Here is a 20129-nt window from a genome sequence, read left to right on the forward strand (position 1 = left end):
AGGTTCAGTGGAGTCCGGTACGGAGGAAAAGGCCAAACGGATCAAAGCCGAGTACGAGAGGAAGCTGAGCTCCATGAACAAAGAGCTGCAGAAGCTCCAGTCAGCCCAGAAGGAGCACGCCCGCCTGCTGAAGAACCAGTCGCAGTACGAGAAGCAGCTCAAGAAACTCCAGCAGGATGTGACCGAGATGAAGAAAACCAAAGTAAAGCTCCTTTTTTTCATTTTGGGATAAGCAGCACTTTCCTCACTTGTCTTGGAGCTGTGCTGCTACACTTGCTGTGTTATGCTTGTCCACCAGGTGGCACTGATGCGCCAGATGAAGGAGCAGCAGGAGAGGAACAGGGCCACAGAGTGCAGGAGGAACAGAGAGATAGCCTCGCTGAAAAAAGACCAGCGCAGAGCTGAGGTAAGAGGCACGGAAACACTTGTGTCTTATGAAGTTGCTTTTGGATCATATGGACATAACTAAAATCAAGCTTGTCTCACAGCACCAGCTGAGGCAGCTCGAGGCCCAGAAGAGACAGCAGGAGCTGATCCTCCGTCGGAAGAATGAAGAGGTAAAACACCGTTGAGGGAGGCAATGATGACTATGTTACATGTGGCTTTGTTATACCTGTTCTCTGTGTCAGGTGACCGCGCTTAGGCGCCAGGTGAGGCCCGTGTCCGGAAAGGTGAGCAGGAAAGTAAGCCTACCTGAACCTCCTCAGGAACCCTCTCATAGAGCAGTCCCAGGACGGCTGCAGTCCTCTAGTGCAAGCTCTTCCAACGGAGCCAGGTAAACCGTGTTAGCGCATTTACAGCGTGAGTGTGCATGTCACACAGCTGAGTGAGACGCCTGAAAGAATGCGTTCTTCTTTAGGAGTTCCCCAGTGCGGATGGGAAGTATTTACCTCAGCAGATCAGCCAGGGCTAAGTGGCAGTCACTGGAGAGACGCATCAATGACATCATCATGCAGAGGATGACCATCTCTAACATGGAGACAGATATGAACCGACTACTGAAGGTAATGTTTAACGGTGGTCGTGAGCCCACATCAGCTGGTCGATACAGTATTACAGTTTTTTCAATACTCAGCAAATGCAAAATGGTAAAAATCACAATAACATGAAGTATTGAGAAGTATTGTGATAATATCCAGTTTGCTGAACTCATGTAGGCCCCACTGCTTAAGCTGCTTTAGCCTGCACACAGTCGTTGCCCATCTGCAAGCTGCTTTGCAACCCACTTCCACCCCAGCTGTCATGCTGTTTCTGTTGTCACTGATGAATGCTACAGGGGTTTTACTGCTACTCCCCTACTTCAGAGCCAAATTACTGCAGAGAGAGAGATGTTTTTGTGTAGTGGCACCAACTAAAATGTTTTTAAGATGCTTCTTTGTCCTCCTGCTACTTTTTCTAACCTCCGTTCTCGCCTTTTCTCCAGCAACGTGAGGAGCTGACTAGACGACGTGAGCGAGTGTCTAGGAAAAGAGAAAAATCGGCAGTAGACGGTGCAGACGCCGACCGCTCCCTGGCGTCTCTGAACGAGGAGCTGGAGTCCCTGAGCGCCAACATCGACTACATCAACGACAGCATCGCCGACTGCCAGGCCAACATCATGCAGATGGAGGAGGCCAAGGTGAGAGAACAGCAGCAATCGGCCGCACGTGATCCCAGTGTTTATTCGAGTCTGTTTGTAATGCTTCATAAAAGAAGGGCAGTATGATGTTCACACACTCGCACACAGCTCATAACGATGCAAACACTATCATCGCTGCCTCATTAGCGAGAATGGGCTTGCATGGGGCTGTCACCCTTGGGCAATCAATTTGGGAAATAATTGCACAGTTCTGCACCGCTGACAGTCCCAGAGCATTTTGGGCCCCACTTTGACAAACAAGCATCAGGCGCCTATTTGTCAAAACAACAATGACTCAATAAAACAACAACCCACCGGCAGCGCATCCCATTAATGCAGCCAGAGCAGCCTAATGATGGCAGCTGATCAGCCGTGTATACATGTAACTTTTTGTTTGTACGTATAACGTTTACACTCTGAGTTTTGTAGCTCACATTCATGCCATCAGCCACTCAGGATGCTCTTTAAGCTGCTGCACAGAACTGTTGAGTTTAAAGTATGCAATTTAGGAATTAGAGAGCCGCGGCTCCTGAAAACCTCTGATTTGCTGCCGCTTGGGTTAAACTGTGCAATTATTTATCAATAGTAAGCCTGGGGTCACTAATGAGATAGCACTGAGAGCGGTGGTATGTAATGCTGTGTTGGCTGAAATGTGTGTTGCTGGAAATCTCTGCAGGCTTAGAATTGGGTTGCTAACTGATGCTTAGTGTCAGACTAGTGATTCATTAAATTGCATCCTGTCCGTGGGTGAAAGTTTTATAGCAGCTAACAATGTTTGCTCTCATAATCCAATCAGTTTTCTGTTTTAATTGTCCTGTTAAAAAAGAAAAGTACAACTCCGATCAAATGCACTTGAATGCACCTCTATAAAAGCAGATGTTTTGGCAATTTGGAGGTCTGGGAATGTCCGCTGCGTTTTAACACAGTGCCCCCCAATCTTGCCGGGAGTAGACGTCCCAGAAAATTATCCCCAAGTTCAAACTATGCAATCCTCACCAAAGACCTACACCAGAGAGTTGCTGCAGATTTTGCATATGAACAAACTGCAAGACTTCTGGAACAGTGTCCTTTAGACACAGACCAGACCAAAGTGGAGATGTTTAGCTGTAAAGCACAGCGTCACATTTGAAGAAAACCAGACCACTTTTGCACAAACACCTCATACCAACTGTCAAGCACGGTGGTGCCAGAGTAATGATTTGGGCTTGATTTGCAGTTCTGGACACGGGCACCTTGTAGTCATTGAGTCGACCATGAATTCCTCCGTGTGCCAAAGTCTTCTAGAGTCAGAAGTGAGGCCAACTGGGTCATACCACAGGATGATGATCCCAAGCACATCAGGAAATCTCTCACAGAATTGCTGTATATAAAACGCATTTGTGTTAGCTGGTGTTAGCTATGGATGAAGGCGAACTGTCCTCATTTTAAATTTACCAGAAAAAGTGACTGTATGTCCCCAAACGGTCCTCTAAATATTGCAGAGGACACACTGTGTGCAAATACAGTGGTATGCAAAAGTTTGGGCACCCCTGATGATTTTCATGATTTTCTTCAATAAATCATTGGTTCTTTGGATCAGCAATTTTATTTAAATATATATCAAATAGCAGACTAATACAATGACATTTGAGAAGTTAAATGATGTTTATAGGATTTACAGAAAGCGTGCAATAGTTACTTAAACAAAATTAGGCAGGTGCATAAATTTGGGCACCCTTGTCGTTTTAGTGATTTGGATACCTTTAGCACTAATTATTGGAACACAAAATTTGTTTGGTAAGCCCATTGACCCTTGACCTAAATACACAGGTGAATCCAATCACGAGAAAGGGTATTTAAGGTGGCCAATTGCAAGTTTTTCCCCTCTGTGAAGTGTGGCAACAGGGGATCCTCAAAACAACTCTCAAATGACCTGAAAACAAAGACTGTTCAACATTATGTTTAGGGGAAGGATACAAAAATCTATCTCAGAGTTTTCTTTGTCAATTTCCACTGTGAGGAAATGGAAGACCATAGGCACAGTTCTAGTTAAGGCTGGAAGTGGCAGGTCAAGAAAAATCTTAGATAAGCAGAGGCGAAGGATGGTGAGAACAGTCAGAGTCAACCCACAGACCAGCTCCAAAGACCTTCAACATCATCTTGCTGCAGATGGTGTCACGGTGCATCGTTCAACTATTCAGCGCACAAGGAGATGCTGTATGGGAGAGTAATGCAGAAGAAGGCTTTTCTATGCACATGCCACAAACAGAGTCACTTGAGGTATGCTAAAGCACATTTGGACAAGCCAGCTTCATTTTGGAATAAGGTGCTGTGGACTGATGAAACTAAAATTGAGTTATTTAGACATAACAAGAGGCAATATGCATGGCAGAAACAGAACACAGCATTCCAAGAGTAACACTTGCTACCCACAGTAAAATGTGGTGGCGGTTCCATCATGCTGTGGGGCTGTGTGGCCAGTGCAGGTACTGGGAATCTTGTTAAAGTTGAGGGTCGCGTGGATTCCAGCCAATATCAGCAGATTCTTGAGTTCAAGAATCAGTGACAAAGTTGAAGTTGCGCGAGGACTGGGGGACCCTCAACACTGCTCAAAATCTACTAAAGCATTCATTCAGAGGAACCAGGACCAGGACCTGAATATTATTGAAAATCTATGGTGTGATTTAAAGCGGGCTGTCCATGCTCGGAAACCATCAAACCTGACTGAACTGAAGATGTTTCGTAAAGACGAAAGGTCCAAAATACCTTTAACCAGAATCCAGACTCTCATTGGAACCTATAGGAAGCGTTTAGGGGCTGTTATTTCTCCAAAAGGAGGATCTACTAAATATTGATGTCATTTTTCTGTTGGGGTGCCCAAATTTATGCACCTGCCTAATTTTGTTTAAGTAACTATTACACACTTCTGTATATCCTATAAACCTCATTTCACTTCTCGAATATCATTGTGTTTGTAAATGGTAAATGGCCTGTATTTGTATAGCGCTTTACTTAGGCCCTATGGACCCCAAAGCGCTTTACACATTCAGTCATCCACCCATTCACACACACATTCACACACTGGTGATGGCAAGCTACATTGTAGCCACAGCCACCCTGGGGCGCACTGACAGAGGCGAGGCTGCCGGACGCTGGCGCCACCGGGCCCTCTGACCACCACCAGTAGGCAACAGGTGAAGTATCTTGCCCAAGGACACAACGACCGAGACTGTCCAAGCCGGGGCTCAAACCGGCAACCTTCCGATTATAAGACGAACTGCCAACTCGCCGCCACGATCGCCCCATGTCTGTTTGTCTGCTGTATGATATATTTAAATGAAACTGTTGATCCAAACAACCAATGATTTATGAAGGAAAATCATAATAATTATCAGGGGTGCCCAAACTTTTGCAACTTTTGTTGAGTTCCTCACAGTAAAGTTTTATTAAATGTGTCATCGCTGTGGGCTGCAGGAGGAAGGAGACACTGTGGATGCTGCTGCTGTCATCAGTTCCTGTAACCTATCAGAGGCCCGCTTCCTACTTGACCATTTCATGACTATGGCTATTAATAAGGTACCAACAGATGACTCACACCAGACATGTCAAATAAATATTACAAAATATCACAATGTTTATTTTGTATGATACCAACCTTTCTCTGAGTAGAGCTGCTTTATGAATTTAATTGCATAGCGATTATTTGCAGTTAGTCGTTGTGGTAACGCTTTTCCAGTTTGCCTGTTTATCCCGAGCCTGTTTTCTTCGTAACCATGGCTCCTTTATGAGATTGAATCTAATGAGACCTTTAATGGAACAACATGATTGAATTAAGTCTCCATTAGATTAGATAAGATTAGATTTGGCGAAACCTAATTGGTCCAGTGAGGAAATGCAGTCAGCCCAGCGGCAAAAGGAGGAAGACTGAGAGCACAAACGAAGAAGTGGAAGTAATTACTGCCTCACACTAAACTGAAAGAGGCCGAGCCTTTATTGTGTGGATGCTTTAAGCATCCACACTATTGAGTTCCTGTTTCTCTTTATTCTTTATTATTCTACTTTATTATTATTCTTCAAGTTGCTTCCGTACGTTTTTCGCCGTAGAACTACTTCCACAATTTTTGTGCTATTTTCACCGTTCAAATTTTAAACTATTCTGCTATTTTTGCTCTTTCCGCAATGACTTTTGGTATTTTCTGCTGTTATACTTTTTAAAATATTAAGCTTTTTCCTTTAATTTGTCCCATTGAAATGAATGGGAAACTTCTGCAATTCTGCTAAAACTTGCTCGTTTTTGAAACTTAACTACTTTTTCATACTTTCACATAGAAACTCCATTTAAACTTTAAAATGTTCACAAATTATTGGGCTATTCATGAATGATTCAGCTTTTTCATATCTGTTACCATTTTCATCTTATCCTCTTAAAGTTTTGAGTTGCAAAATTGTGATTTTCACAAAATACATGCGTTGTTATGGTTGCTATGCAGTTGGTTCTAAGTGAGCCACTGTACCTTTGGCAATTTTCTCTTCATGTCCGAACAACTTCTTGCTACTCGCTCAATTTTCACTCAACCCACACAAATTATACATCAAAACGTAGGTATTTTTGCTGGCTTTCAGAAAATGTCACTATCATTGTTGTGGGAGTTATAGAATTTTGGCAAATCTCCTCAGACCAACACAAAGTCTCAAAAATCCCCATAGAAAGTCAATGGAGAGTTCGTTTAAAATCACCCCTTGATTTCTGTAATGAGAGGCATTTTCGAATCGTCATATCTCCCCAACGAAGCGAAGTTAAGACATGAGGCTTGTGCCAATATATCTTCAGACACTCCTGATGCTCACAATTCAAGAATTGTTTTCTCATCTATTACCATTTGGCCATGAATTGGGTTTGTTTGAGGGTAGGAAATTCGTCCCTCGCTCAGATTTCTTCAGATTTCAAACTCTGGAAATGAGACACTTTTTTCTCTCGTCATATCTTTTGATAGATTTCCACAGAGACCTGAAAATTTCCATGACTGTTCACCAAAGCCTGCTGTCTCTTACGGTGAAAGAATGATATCGATACTCCAAATAGATTTAGAGTTAGAAAGCGTTGTTTGAGGACTAGTCAAGGCAGATTTTGCTTGCCTCTACTCAGTTATGGTGCATTAGAAGTCAAATATCGTCAATAATTCATATTTTAATGATAAATTGTCAACATTTTAAGATTCCCCATCTCTTCTGAACAAAACGGTGTAAGAATGACTGTTCTAGCCCCTACGGTTAGGAAATTATGGCCATTTGTTTGAGAGGAATCCTCACTATGAGAAATTCACTGCAGAAATCCTGTCTCTGTGCTCTGTGTGTGTAAAAACGTCTGCACCTGTTTTGGCGGGAAAAAGTACACAGCCTCTCTGATTGGTGGATTCAAATTTAGCAGCTCCCAGGCTGCTTGACTGAGCTAGAAACTTGATTTTCTCTCCCTGTGTGTGTGTGTGTGTGTGTGTGTGTGTGTGTGTGTGTGTGTGTGTGTGTGTGAGACAGATAGAGAGAGAGAGAGAGAGAGAGAGAGAGAGTTTTATGGGAGCATCTTATTGTATGATTTAAATTCAATATATTTAGACTGGTTGACTGAATTTGATCCTGTGTGTGTCTCTCTGTGCTTGTGGGACTTTTGCAGCTGTCCATTTTGCTTTTCCAATTTTTCTATTTAAGTTATTACTATTGTGCTAAGTCATAGCATTTGTGCTGCTTTTCAGTATTTGTGCTAAATACAGCATTTCTGCTAAATCATACTATTTCTGCTATTTTATAAGATTTGTGCTAAATACAGCATTTGTGCTAAATCATACTATTTCTGCTATTTTATAGGATTTGTACTTAATATAATATTTCTGCTTAATTATAGTATTTGTGCTAAAACATAGTATTTGTACTAAACGCAGTATTTCTGGGTAATCATAGTATTTCTATGTATTCCTGCCAGCTCCTCAGGAAGCCAATCCTCTGTGAGGACTGTAATTTTCAAATTGACATATCAAGTCATGCACGGCTTCCCAGCCAGCCAATCATATCTGAGTCCTGGCACATTCAAATTTGCATATTGGGACCTTCATGGCTTCCCAGCCAGCCAATCATATCTGAGTCCTGGCACATTTAAATTTGCATATTGTTCCCTTCATGGCTTCCCAGCCAGCCAATCATATCTGAGTCGTGGCACATTTAAATTTGCATATTGGGACCTTCATGGCTTCTAAGCCCACCAATCATCTATGTCATATATCTCTAATATTTCATATTTTTATTTTAAATGTCTTCTGAATAAAATGGTCTAAGAATGACTGTTTTAGCCCCTACGGTTAGGAAATTATGGTCATTTGTTTGAGGGGAGTCGTCATTATGAGAAATAGACTGCAAAAGTCCTGTGTCTCTCTGTGCTGCGTGCACCTGTTTTGGCGGGAAAAAGTGCACAGGCTCTCTGATTGGTGGATTCAAATTCAGCAGCTCCCAGGCTGCTTGACTGAGCTAGAAACTTACTTCTCTCTCCCTGTGTGTGTGTTTGTGTGTGTGTGTGTGTGTGTGTGTGTGTGTGTGTGTGTGTGTGACAGAGAGAGAGAGAGAGAGAGAGAGAGAAAGCCTTTTTATGGGATGATCTCATTGTAAGATTCAAATTCAATATATTTAGACTGGTTGACTGAATTGGATCTTGTGTGTGTGTGTGTGTGTGTGTGTGTGTGTGTGTGTGTGTGTGACAGAGAGAGAGAGAGAAAGCCTTTTATGGGATGATCTCATTGTAAGATTTAAATTCAATATATTTAGACTGGTTGACTGAATTGGATCTTGTGTGTGTGTGTGTGTGTGTGTGTGTGTGTGTGACAGAGAGAGAGGAGAGAGAGAGAGATTGAGAGAGAAAAGCCTCTTTATGAGATGATCTCATTGTAAGATTCAAATTCAATATATTTAGACTGGTTGACTGAATTGGATCTTGTGTGTGCGTGTGTGTGTGTGTGACAGACAGAGAGAGAGAGAGAGAGAGAGAATGCCTTTTATGGGATGATCTCATTGTAAGATTCAAATTCAATATATTTAGACTGGTTGACTGAATTGGATCCTGTGTGTGTGTGTGTGTGAGTGTGTGTGTGTGTGTGTGTGTGTGTGTGTGTGTGTGTGTGTGTCTCTGTGCATGTGTGTTTCCATATGTGTCCATATTTGTGATTGTGTGGCTGTTATATATTTTTTATCGATTTTTTTTCATTTAACAAGTATATTTGAAGGACCCTTAGCATGTTCAGCATTTTTCAGCTGTCCATTTTGCTTTTCCAATTTTTCTGTTTAAGTTATTACTATTGTGCTAAATCATAGCATTTCTGCTGTTTTATAAGATTTTTGCTAAATTTAGTATTTCTGATTAATTATAGTTTTTCTACCAAATCATAGTACAGTATTTTTGCTTTTTATAGGATTTTTATAGGATATTTATATTGCTTGATATAGTACTTCTGCTTATTATAGGATTTGTGCTTAATATAGTATTTCTGCTAAATGTAGTATTTATGCTTAATCATAGTATTTCTATATATTTCTGCCAGGTCCCCAGGCAGCCAATCCTCTGTGAGGACTGAGGCATTCAAATTTACATATCAGGGCCTGCACGGCTTCTCACCCAGCCAATCTTATCTTAGGGATGCAACATTCAAATTTACAAATCAGGGCCTGCACGGCTTCCCAGCCAGCCAATCATATCTGAGGTCTGCCCTTTCTTCTCTCGTCATATCTCAGCGACAGATGTACAAAGAGCAATGCAAATCACAGTCAAAGTACACCAAAGTCCGCTGATTCACCCAGTACAAGAATTATGCTTCTAGTCCAACTAGTTTTTGAGTTACACGACGTTTTATAACTCCAAAAGCGGCGTTTTTTCGCCTCTCACCGCAATCTAATTCTGACTGCTCATCACCCTGTTTTCCAGGCGCCGCTCTCTTTCCCAATTCTGCAAACATTTATGATTTTAGCAGCTTTTCTAATATGGACCTCAAATTCTTGTTAACACTCCATGGCACAAATACTGTTCCCTTTAGGCTCTGTGTATGTGTGTGTATCAATATTTCTCCCATTTTAAAGTATTACTCCTCCATAATTGTATTTCTGTTAAATCAAAGTACTTTTACTACATCTTAGTACTTCTGCTCAATCATAGTATTTCTGCTAAATCATAGTATTTTTGTTAAGTTTAAGAATGTTTGGCTAAATATATTCTTTCTGTTATCTTATACTATTTCTCCGAAATTCTTGTATTTTGACAAGTTATCGTGTTTCTGGTAAGTTACATTATTTCTGCTAAGTTCTGCTATGCTATTGTATTTCTGCCAAGTATTATGTTTCCTCTAAGATATTACAGTTCTGCTAAGTTACTACATTTTAGCAAAGTTCCTTTGCTTCTGCAAAGCTTTTACAAATTCTGCAACTTTTCAGCTTTTTCTGCTAGTTTCAGCAGACAGCTTCAGCATTACAGCATCCACACTGCATTTTCGCAGGAAATGCAAATTTTTCTAGTTATGTTTGTTTCCTGCATTGAACAGATGCAGAGGTCGATCTCCGTTATACGAGTACAAACAATTAAAAAGAGCTCTGTGATAATCTCTCTGCTGTGCCGGGACTCAGGGTCTGCAGGCGGCTCAAAAGGACTCCCAGCTGAAGGTGATGGAGGGCAGGCTGAAGCAGACTGAGATCAACAGCGCCACGCAAAACCAGTTGCTCTTCCACATGCTCAAGGAGAAGGCTGAGATCAACCCGGAGCTGGACGCCTTGCTGGGCAGCGCTTTGCAAGGTAGCGGGCGCTGACAGATCGACTCGGGTCCGAGCCCGTCGGGCGCAATCACCTTTTTCAGTCATCTTTTTAACCGTGTGTGGCTACTTTTTACTTTACAGGCTTCCTCAGCTTGTCCAAAAGAGATGTGAAGAATTTGTCACTATGACGCATCAAATTGTCACTGAAGCCGGTAAAATAAGGAGTAGCCTTTTTCCTCATCTTTGGGTTTTGATTTTGATTTCTGTTTGTTTCTTTCTGTGGTGTTGCTGTGAGCTCAGAGTTAGGTTACCTGTCTCCAGGTGAGTGACAAAAATACACAGCAGTACGTTAGTGAGTGAGAGAGCAAGGCACGTGCACACTACACGATTTCCATTAAATGTTGCTCCCAAACTGTGAACTGTTTTCAGTCTGAATTTTTGTGCGATTCGTTTCCAAATTATAAAGAAAATAAATTTACATTTGAAAAAAAATGATGGAATCTTGCCGTGTGCATCACGTGCATCGCAGTCCTGATAAAAACTAACCCGGCTGTCGTAACTGTGCCAGTAACATGCATGACGTGTCACCCCACCTGCTAGCCAGTCCCACTTCATGAGGATGAGCTGCGATCACGTGGAAGCAGCAGTTTGCGTGTCAGCCTTTCTGTGTTTGTCTTCTTTTGCTGTTTCCTCCATTTCCTTCTCTCCCAGACCACCCTTTATCTAAAACTACACTAAACGACCCCCTGACCTCATTTATGAACCGCTGCAGCAACATTCTGAACAGACGTCTAAAATGTGCCATCAAGGAAGTCACACATGCTTTCCACATTCACAAAGACACATTTTAATTTGTTTTTCCCTTTTCTAAATGTGTCTTATTTGTGTCTGTCATTATTGCAGAGAACGGAGATGACAGCAGTAGTGATGAATCCACCCCCAGTCCAGCCACAGAGGGCAGGTAAATACATACACCTGCACAGGTTATCAATTCAAAAGCACTTTATAGGTTCACAGTGTTAGAAGAAGAAAAAAGTATTTCATGATTTCATGCATCATGATCGCAGAAGTCCCCTTTCGATGAGCATGTTCACCCCTTGCCATCTTTGCGATTTAAACAAGTGATGACTGGATCTGTGAAATCGCACATTCATTGGCTAACGACTTTGTGTGACTAACTACTTTGTTGCTTGTACAGAAGCCGGATATAGACAATGCTGTTCTTGACAAGGCCTGTTTTTGTTTGTACCATTGTAGCTCACTTAGTTGAGCAGGCAACTTTTTCCTGCATGTTATTCTGTGCTGCTGTTAGCCGCTGTTAGCCGCTGTTAGCTGGCATTTGTGAAACCTTCGTTGAAGTGGCTCTAACATTATCAGACTCAGATACTTAACAAATAAGCTCTAACATGGGCCAACTGTTACGTGTGTGAAAGCAATTAAACTGTTTATCAGAGAGAAAGTGTGATTTTTAGAACCCTTGAAGGCCTAAAATTAGCTATCATAATGTTGAGGGGTGAGCTGGATGTCTAATCTGCTGAATGTGTTTATGCACACGCGTGTGCATTAGAGCCCTGGCTTCAGTGCTGGAGATAAATTTGAGGTGAGGACGAAGAGGATCACTTTCTATCCAGACGCCAGTTGTGTTTTCTCTTTCCTTTTTTTTTCACTTCTTTGGTGAAGACAAAACATAGGGATGATGCTGCATATCTCGAGTCTGAAAGTGCAGGTGCAAATTGAATGCTAATATCATGAAATTGGTAAACATTGTACTGCCTGACACTGCCAACCTATCATGTACTGGGAATAACTGGTTGAAACTCTTTTGTTTCAGCACACTGGCATCAGATTTAATGAAGATGTGTGGCGAATCCAGACCAAGAAGCAAGGTACTGTAGTCTGTCGGGCAATGTGCCACATACTGTTTAAGCCCATGTGTTTTATGTTTAACATGCAGACGCAACCGTTAAAAAATGTTTTTAAATTTAAAACTGAATTTACTTTATCATATTTGATTCATATTTTTCCAATTCCCCTCCTGTTTTACTTCATACAAAGTTAAGCAGAAGTTCCACATTACTTTGTTGAATTCAGGATAATTACTAGCTGCTCTAGTGAGTTGTGAGTCCGGTGATCCATGTTCCAAACTATTCTGGTCCCCCAGGCTCGAAGGCGAACCACCACCCAGATGGAATTGCTTTATGCCAGCAGTGGAGATTTGTCCTGTGAATCTCCCACTGGAGACTTTTCAGCCCCTCTGCTGCCCCTCGCTGAGCGCCTGGAAGGACCGGCAGACATGCAGGGTCAAGCGGTTGGTCAAACCGCTGAGCGTGAGCAAACTGTTTCCCCATCTGTGCTGTCTGCCAGGCCAGCTGCCATGTAAGTGGTAAAAGCAACATTTCTCTGCAGGGCACAAAAATATCAAAGTTCTCTTCTGAAATGCCGGATATTTCCATCGTTCAGCATTCTGAAATATTGAAGACTGTTTGTGTGCTGCTAAAATGTTACGTGTTGTTACTCCAGAAGAAGAAAACCCCTTGTGAAATCTTTACCGTCTGTAGTTCCAGATCCAGATCACCTACAGGAGCCGAGAGGAAGCAACTGGAGCGCTCGCCGCTCAGCCGCAGGAAGATGCACGAGAAAGGAGGCGTGGCGTCGCAGATCCCAGGACCTGTACACGCAGCTCCAGTTAGCACAGCAGAAACTAAAACCAAAGGCAGTGACTACAAATCCCTGTAAGTGTGAACTTCCTTTAATCAGAAGAACAGGTTTGTTTGTAGTTTTAGCCATGTGTCAGTCAGGCCGCAGCTGGATAATTACAACAGAGCCATTCATGAACCCCTGATGAGCCATAATTTAATTTAATTTAAAATGACATGAACCCAGCAGCCTGAACTTTACTGCTTTACTGAGCAATTTATTGCAAAAGGCAAATGTTAGCATGCTAATACGCCCTTTAGGTTTAACTCTATTTATTTAAGTTTTAAATAACCATCAGATATTAAACATGAGGTATTATATTAGAGTTACATCAGTGCTAATTATTATTTTGTTTCAGGCTGGAGGACTTGCCTGTGTTTGAAGGCCACAGGTAATTCATGAGTCTTTAATATGTTTAATTAAATATCAAATGTGAGCTAAAATCAGAGGGAATAGTTAACTCTGTACTTCCTTTCCCTTTCATTCTGTCACTGCTTTAAGCACTTACAGCTACAGTAGCCTTGTAGCTACAGTATGCTGCTACAAGGCTTTTCTGGTGCAGAAACCTGATTAGTGAAAATGATGAATAAAGTCTAAAATGTTGTCATGTTTGTAGGGGTGTCATCAACCCTGTAACAAGCCCCAAGAACAGTCGGGGGGGCAAACTTCAGTGTGTTTATGTAGCTGAGGGCCACACCAAGCCTGTTCTCTGTGTAGACGCCACTGATGACCTGCTGTTCACAGGGTCTAAAGGTAAAAACTGCACCAGCTTTCAAACAGCCACCATGACAAGACTGTTTTCTATGATTTTTTTTTTTTCCTTTTTGTTTATTAATCTGACCTGTGCTCGTGCGTCTTCTTAGACCGGACATGTAAGGTCTGGAACTTGGTGACAGGTCAGGAGATCATGTCTTTGGCTGATCATCCCAGCAGTGTCGTCTCAGTCAGGTACCAGAATACTAGAATCACTAGTAACGCTGGTTTTTGTATGTAATCTTTGGATCGATTACGTCCTCTTGTTATTTGTTGCTGTTATTATAGGTACACTTCCAGCCTTGTCTTCACCGTTTCCACTGCTTACATCAAAGTTTGGGACATACGAGACTCTGCCAAGTGTATCCGCACACTCACGTAAGTTCACGTGCCCCTCCGTCCAGCATCTGTCATTACGTTTTATCATCATCTTATTATTATGCATTTTTATTATGCGTGTAAGGTCGTCGGGACAGGTGGGCTCAGGAGACACCTGTTCTTCTGCTCGGAGTTTATCCATCCCACCTGGAGAGAGTCAGATCAATCAGATTACTCTCAACCACACTGGCTCCTTCCTGTATGCTGCTGCTGGCAATGCTGTCCGCATGTGGGACCTCCGCAAGTGAGTTACAGTAACATCGATAGAGTTTTAGCTATAAGCAGTTTCATAGGAGGTATTTATTTTGGTAATGATTTCTTAATTTGACTCCTCTTTCTTTAGATTTGTATCTACGGGGAAGCTGACCGGCCATCTGGGGCCTGTTATGTGTCTGACAGTCGAAAAGTTGGGCAACGGGCAGGACCTGGTGCTCACCGGCTCCAAAGACCATCATATTAAAGTAGGAAGCTACACAAAAATGTATCCATATGTGTTGTAGCAGCTTCCTATATATATATAGATATATAGTCTGAATAGGATTTTCAACTCAAATCAGTTGAATTATATTCTGTTTTTAAATAAAACCGAATTACAACAGTTCCTTCAAGGCACTTTATATTGCAAAGTAAAGACCCTACAAAAAAAGCCCCAAAATAAGATGATCCTCTGTGAGGAAGCATGCACAATCTAGAAATACAGATGAAAAAGATGAATGAAGAGGAAGCGCCTACCGCATCATGGGAAGCCCAAGAAGCCTAGGGCTATCCATGGGACATGCTCATCCGGCAAGCAAAATCAGTACTCCAGTCTTTTGCCCTCCAGCCATCATTTGAATCTCTTCAAGTTTAACGGTGCACTAATCAGCATTTAGTTATAGCTGCTGGATAGATTATGGCCCAGTGGCATGTTAGCACACCTCTTTAACCTCTCCAGCCGCCGCCTTACAGGCCAAATCACACCAACAGTCCAAGCTGCCCGTAGTTTGAAAGCTTTCCTCCTGGCAGCGGTGTAAAGTGAGTGATTCTCTACGACAGTGGCTCCCAAAGTGGGGGGGTGCCCCCTAGGGGGGTGCAGAGGCACTGCAGGGGGAGTGCAAGAATGCTTGGACACTGCTAGCATAATAGACAGGTTTTTGACAGGGCTCCCACACAAACGCAAAGCAGAGGATTAAGCATCGCCAAATATGCTTCCAAACCAACTTCTTTCCAAGCCAAAGACTAAAAAATATGATGATATCTTGCCTTTTGCTTTACCTGAACAATGGTGGTGCTAAGGTAGGCATCCCTGGCAGAATTTGCTTCCCCCTGTGTCACGCTAGGCTGTCCAAATCACAGACAAACAGTATCCCACATTCTTGATTTTTAGTTCACAAACACTTCTTATAATGACTAACTACTCCTGAAACTTTGAAGATGTTCGCTCTTTAAACAGTAAAGTTACAGTCAAATATGAATAATATCAGGCTGATCCTGCCACAGAATGTTTTTAAACCCATTCTGCACAGAGAGGCATTTTTTGAAAAATGTATTAATGGCAATGTTGAATATTTTTACACATTCTAAAAAAAATACTACACGTTTTTCTGTTATTTAAAAGAGGTAGTAGTTTATTTTATTGCAGCCTGTAATTTATTGCAGTTTACTTTTATTTCTTTCATTGTTCACAAAAGAGAGTTGGAGGATGTGTTTGTGTGTGGGGGGGGGGGGGGACCACTGCTTTACAAGATGCACATGGGGTCACCAAACTGGAGCTCTGGGAGAGACGTCCCCACTTTCAGGGATTTTAAACTGCGAGGGGAGGATATGGATCACAAGTTCTCAGAGTTCATAGTTTCTCTTCATATCTTCATTTTTTTCTGTTAGACTAACACTTTTGTCCTGCAGTACTACCAACTGTCCATTACAATGGAGTAATATTTTGCTTGCCAGGATAGTGAGGATTGCATAACTAACAGCATAACTAAGGGAGGATTGAGGATCAACTGATCCAGCCCTAACTGTACTTCCAGTGAACGATGAACAGCAGTCAAACTTTGTGATAACTACCAGATATATAAAGAATAAATGTGCTTGTTTTTCAGATGTTTGAGGTGACAGAGGGTGCTCAGGGTAGCATCACCTCCTGCCATACGTTTGACCCTGTCCATCAGGACAGCGTGGAGTCTCTCACTGTCCATGGAGACTTTTTCTACAGCAGCTCCAGAGACTATTATATTAAAAAGTGGGACTTGGCCAGTAAGAAACTGTTACAGGTATTGCGCATCAAAGATTTTTCCCAAGATTAAAAAGTTTATATCAGTGACTTAAACTCTTGTAAATCTGATAAACTCTACACTAACTGTTGGCTGTTATTGCATCTACTAGTCGGTCAATGCCAAGGCAGACTGGGTTAGCGCTCTGGGCGTGGTGCCAGGCTCCCCGGTTCTGCTCAGTGGGTGCAGAGGAGGGCTGCTGCGCCTTTGGCACACTGACTCGCTAGCACCCCTCGGTGAGGTCCAAGGACACGACAGTCCGATCAACGGCCTGGCTACTAACAGCAGCCAACTGTTCACTGCCTCTGAGTAAGTCTCCAAACATATTTGAACACTAGTCAGTAGTGTTGAACTACGATCCTGCCATCTTAAAATTAAAAATTTTGATTATTATCACAAACTTTACCTTTGTGTTTTCGACAGTGACCGAACTGTGAAGATTTGGGAAGCCAAAGGATCTCTGGAGGATGGAATTTAATGACTGCTGGATTTAATGACACAGGATTGTCCACTGGCCATCAGTCAGTCAACATGAATCATTTGCAAAGTTTCTATAACATCTTCGACTTGAGAAATTACTGACTGGGAAACCCAGAGAGGGTCCCAGATCAATAGGTATGGCAGGATAGGCCCAGAATAACCTTAAAACATCCCTGATGCTTCACTTGGAATAGTTTCAGGGAAATCATTCTTTCCAGCTGAGTAGCGTTACTGACATTTTAGGTCAAAATATCATCCGTGAACCTCTCAAGCTCCTATAATCATAGAACTGCTTCAGTTGCCAGCTCATTTCATAGCTGTGACAGTAATAGAGTGAAAAGAAAAGTATGGATTTATTGATCCAGGAGTTTGTGGTGTATTCAACATTCCTTGTCAGTTCAATGCAAGACAACATGGATACTGTCTATGCATATTATTCATTTTTGCCAGAGCTACTAAGAAAAAGGAAAACAGATTAAATTATTTGCTTCATTGCACCAATTTTTCTTCATCAAAACCAAGACTGCTGAAAAAGTCTGTGTCCCAAGACAAGACACGGAAATATTTATACTCCAGCAATAACTGTGAGTCTGTTCTTTTTGTTCACATGATGGGTGGTGTATTGTGTCTTTCTGGCATTGCTGTTCTGGTCTCTTTATGTATGCATGTGTTCTCAGTTACCAAGGACCAACTGAAGCTGCATATGGTCTTAATATTGAGCTGTTACTGCCAAACCCATCAGATTAAAGTAGAGGCCTCAAAATAAGGCATACACCATGCTCCTTTAACACAGTTCTTATACAGTCCAAGGCTTAGTCAGGATTAAACTTAAAATTTAAAAAAACACTATTCCTACATTACATATTGCCTTAAAAAGCAGAGAGTATTATCTGCTGAAACATTACCTTTGAAAAAGGCTATTTTGTCAGACATAACAGCAAAATACATTTTAAAACCCATAATAATTCAAAGTGTAGTGTAATATTTTTAAATAACAATATAAATCCATAATTCTAAAAATCTGAACCACATAAAATAAAGTTAACTTTCCTAGCTTAAAAGGCTAACAGTACCTGCTAGGCAGGTTAGCTTTTAGCTAGTTTAGCTGATGCTTTTCACGGTGACCAGAAAACATATACTGCCCTGTCTTTCTGTAAAGAGACAGCTCAATTATGAAACTACTTGAACATTAAATTATATTTAAAATTCAAAAACAGACGGAAAAATATGCTAGCTAGCTAGCAGCAAATCTATTATTTATTGCATTTGTCCGCACATTGATTCTGCGTGTGGCCAAACACTTACTAAATGTTAGATTGTGATCATTTTTGAATGCGTATGTTAGCACGTTAGGACCGTGTTTTAAAAAAGAAACTCTTCTGTAATTTTTTAAAACCTGAGCGGGATAACCATTTAAGGACAGGTAATAATGAACATTTGTTCACATTTCCCACTGAACAGCTTTTTCCGATTATAGTCGGCCATCAGCTCGGTTTCTCAATCCTCTGGTTGATGCTTTTTTCGAAAGCATCTCTTGGTCTTTTACTTGGTACTTCCCGTTATTTTTTACACGTTAAGGTAATCCACTGAGCATAATTCTCTGCCCGTCTTCGATAGTTGTATGACACTTGCACAGCTGAAGCACTGCTCTGGCAGCAAGTGCTTTTATGAAACATTCGTCATATGCCATGCGCAGTCCTGATTTACAGTCAGTGATTGTAAATCATTCATCTTGATCGACTCAAGCACCTTGTAATTCCCAAGTCATGTAATACGGTATGAGTTAGTCTTGTGAAAGCATTTCTTCTTTAAGTGTGTGTATGTGCATGTTTTTCCAACCAAATTGTGACAGTTTCTTGTATATTACTGTTCATCTCTGCTGTTTTAGTACCTGTAAACTGCACATGTGCTGCAATTAAGCATTTGAAAAGAACATTCAATCTGTCAAATGTGTAAAAATGCTACGACTATTTATTTATTTTTTCTCAGATTTTTCTGGTGTCTTAAAGAAGACTGTTGTCTTATCCACTGAAAGTTTTTGAACTCTTTCCATCTGACACCTCTGTTATCTTGCTGTTGTAGACGACTGACTCCATATACAGAGGTATTACCAGTGCCTGTAATTAATCCTGAACTGTATGCAGTGACTGAGAAATCACTACCTGATAAATGTTGGCTATCCCTCATTAAAAAGATTAGGTAAACATTTGCTCCTGAACTACTCTATCACAAGTATCCGTTAAATAAATTTGCTGCTCTTACTGGGATACACGAGGTAGAAGTTGTTAGCAAAGGTAAAGTCAATGGGACTCAGGTAATTGCACTGAAAAATCTTTTTATTTTGTGAGTTGAATTGACTTTCCCTCTGTCTCACAAGAAAGAGTTTAAATCGAGTACAGGAATTGGTTTTCAGTCCCATTGATTAAATACAGCTCATCTGGTTTCTAGGGGATTAAGTGTTCCTAGGCTGTTTAAATCGGAATTATCCTTCTAATTGTAATATTATATTTTGAAATGTGGCTGTAAATTTCTTCTTGTGTAAATACGCCGTTTCATTCCTGCTGATTCTCTTGTGTACAATTTTAAGTGATTAAAAGATCGGTTGCAGCGTGGAAATAAATTTTAATATTTAAAGTTTTTTTTTTAAGCTTCATGTCTGTCTTGTTTTTTTCTTTAAATCATGTATTAATATGTTGTGACCACATGGTGGTAGTACTGTATAATGACACCTGAGTGATTGAGTAGGTAAACACAGATTGTCCTTCATTTGATGTGCATACAAATGGGGCTTTTTTCTGTATTATTTTAATCATTTCTGTCATGACTAATTACAATATCAGGCAATACCCACATCCAAACTCCACAAAAAGAAAACCGCAAATAAATAAATGAACCATTGGATGATGGAATAAATTGGCCCATGGCTCTATGAATAATTATGACTTAAATGTGTAGAATCTTAAACATCTTCCTCTCTGTACCCATTAAGTCATTATTTGTCTGCAAGCTTATTTCAATTGCCTTTTAATTATAACTCCAGGCAGCAGCACTGCCTGAAGTGTACTGCTAAAGACAAAGCAGGAGGCAAAAAAAGATAAATAATGTAAAGAGTGATAGAAGGATCGATATTCAATGTTCAGAGGTAGTGAGAGCAGCAGAGTGTTAACTGGCCTCATGGCAGAGGAACAGTGTCTGAC

General features: G+C 41.2%; 1 protein-coding gene across 1 annotated transcript in view; it reads left to right on the forward strand.

Annotated features, from left to right (window-relative positions):
• The window catches only part of LOC116334941 (kinesin-like protein KIF21A), a 48012-nt gene extending 28441 nt beyond the window's left edge, over window positions 1-19571 (forward strand). Inside the window, exons 16-36 of the mRNA XM_039601230.1 lie at window positions 3-202; window positions 299-406; window positions 489-557; window positions 630-775; window positions 860-1004; window positions 1424-1618; window positions 5072-5173; window positions 10247-10412; window positions 11276-11333; window positions 12204-12258; window positions 12534-12748; window positions 12931-13104; window positions 13428-13460; window positions 13686-13822; window positions 13933-14017; window positions 14111-14200; window positions 14286-14444; window positions 14544-14661; window positions 16282-16452; window positions 16565-16761; window positions 16876-19571. Coding sequence (XP_039457164.1) covers window positions 3-202; window positions 299-406; window positions 489-557; window positions 630-775; window positions 860-1004; window positions 1424-1618; window positions 5072-5173; window positions 10247-10412; window positions 11276-11333; window positions 12204-12258; window positions 12534-12748; window positions 12931-13104; window positions 13428-13460; window positions 13686-13822; window positions 13933-14017; window positions 14111-14200; window positions 14286-14444; window positions 14544-14661; window positions 16282-16452; window positions 16565-16761; window positions 16876-16930 — 2678 coding nt within the window. The 3' untranslated portion in view covers window positions 16931-19571. The remainder of the gene's footprint in view (window positions 1-2; window positions 203-298; window positions 407-488; window positions 558-629; window positions 776-859; window positions 1005-1423; window positions 1619-5071; window positions 5174-10246; window positions 10413-11275; window positions 11334-12203; window positions 12259-12533; window positions 12749-12930; window positions 13105-13427; window positions 13461-13685; window positions 13823-13932; window positions 14018-14110; window positions 14201-14285; window positions 14445-14543; window positions 14662-16281; window positions 16453-16564; window positions 16762-16875) is intronic.
• Window positions 19572-20129: the final 558 nt, after the last annotated feature.

This window comes from Oreochromis aureus, linkage group 17 (genome assembly GCF_013358895.1).
Source record: "Oreochromis aureus strain Israel breed Guangdong linkage group 17, ZZ_aureus, whole genome shotgun sequence".
In the NCBI taxonomy this organism is placed as follows: Eukaryota; Metazoa; Chordata; class Actinopteri; order Cichliformes; family Cichlidae; genus Oreochromis; species Oreochromis aureus.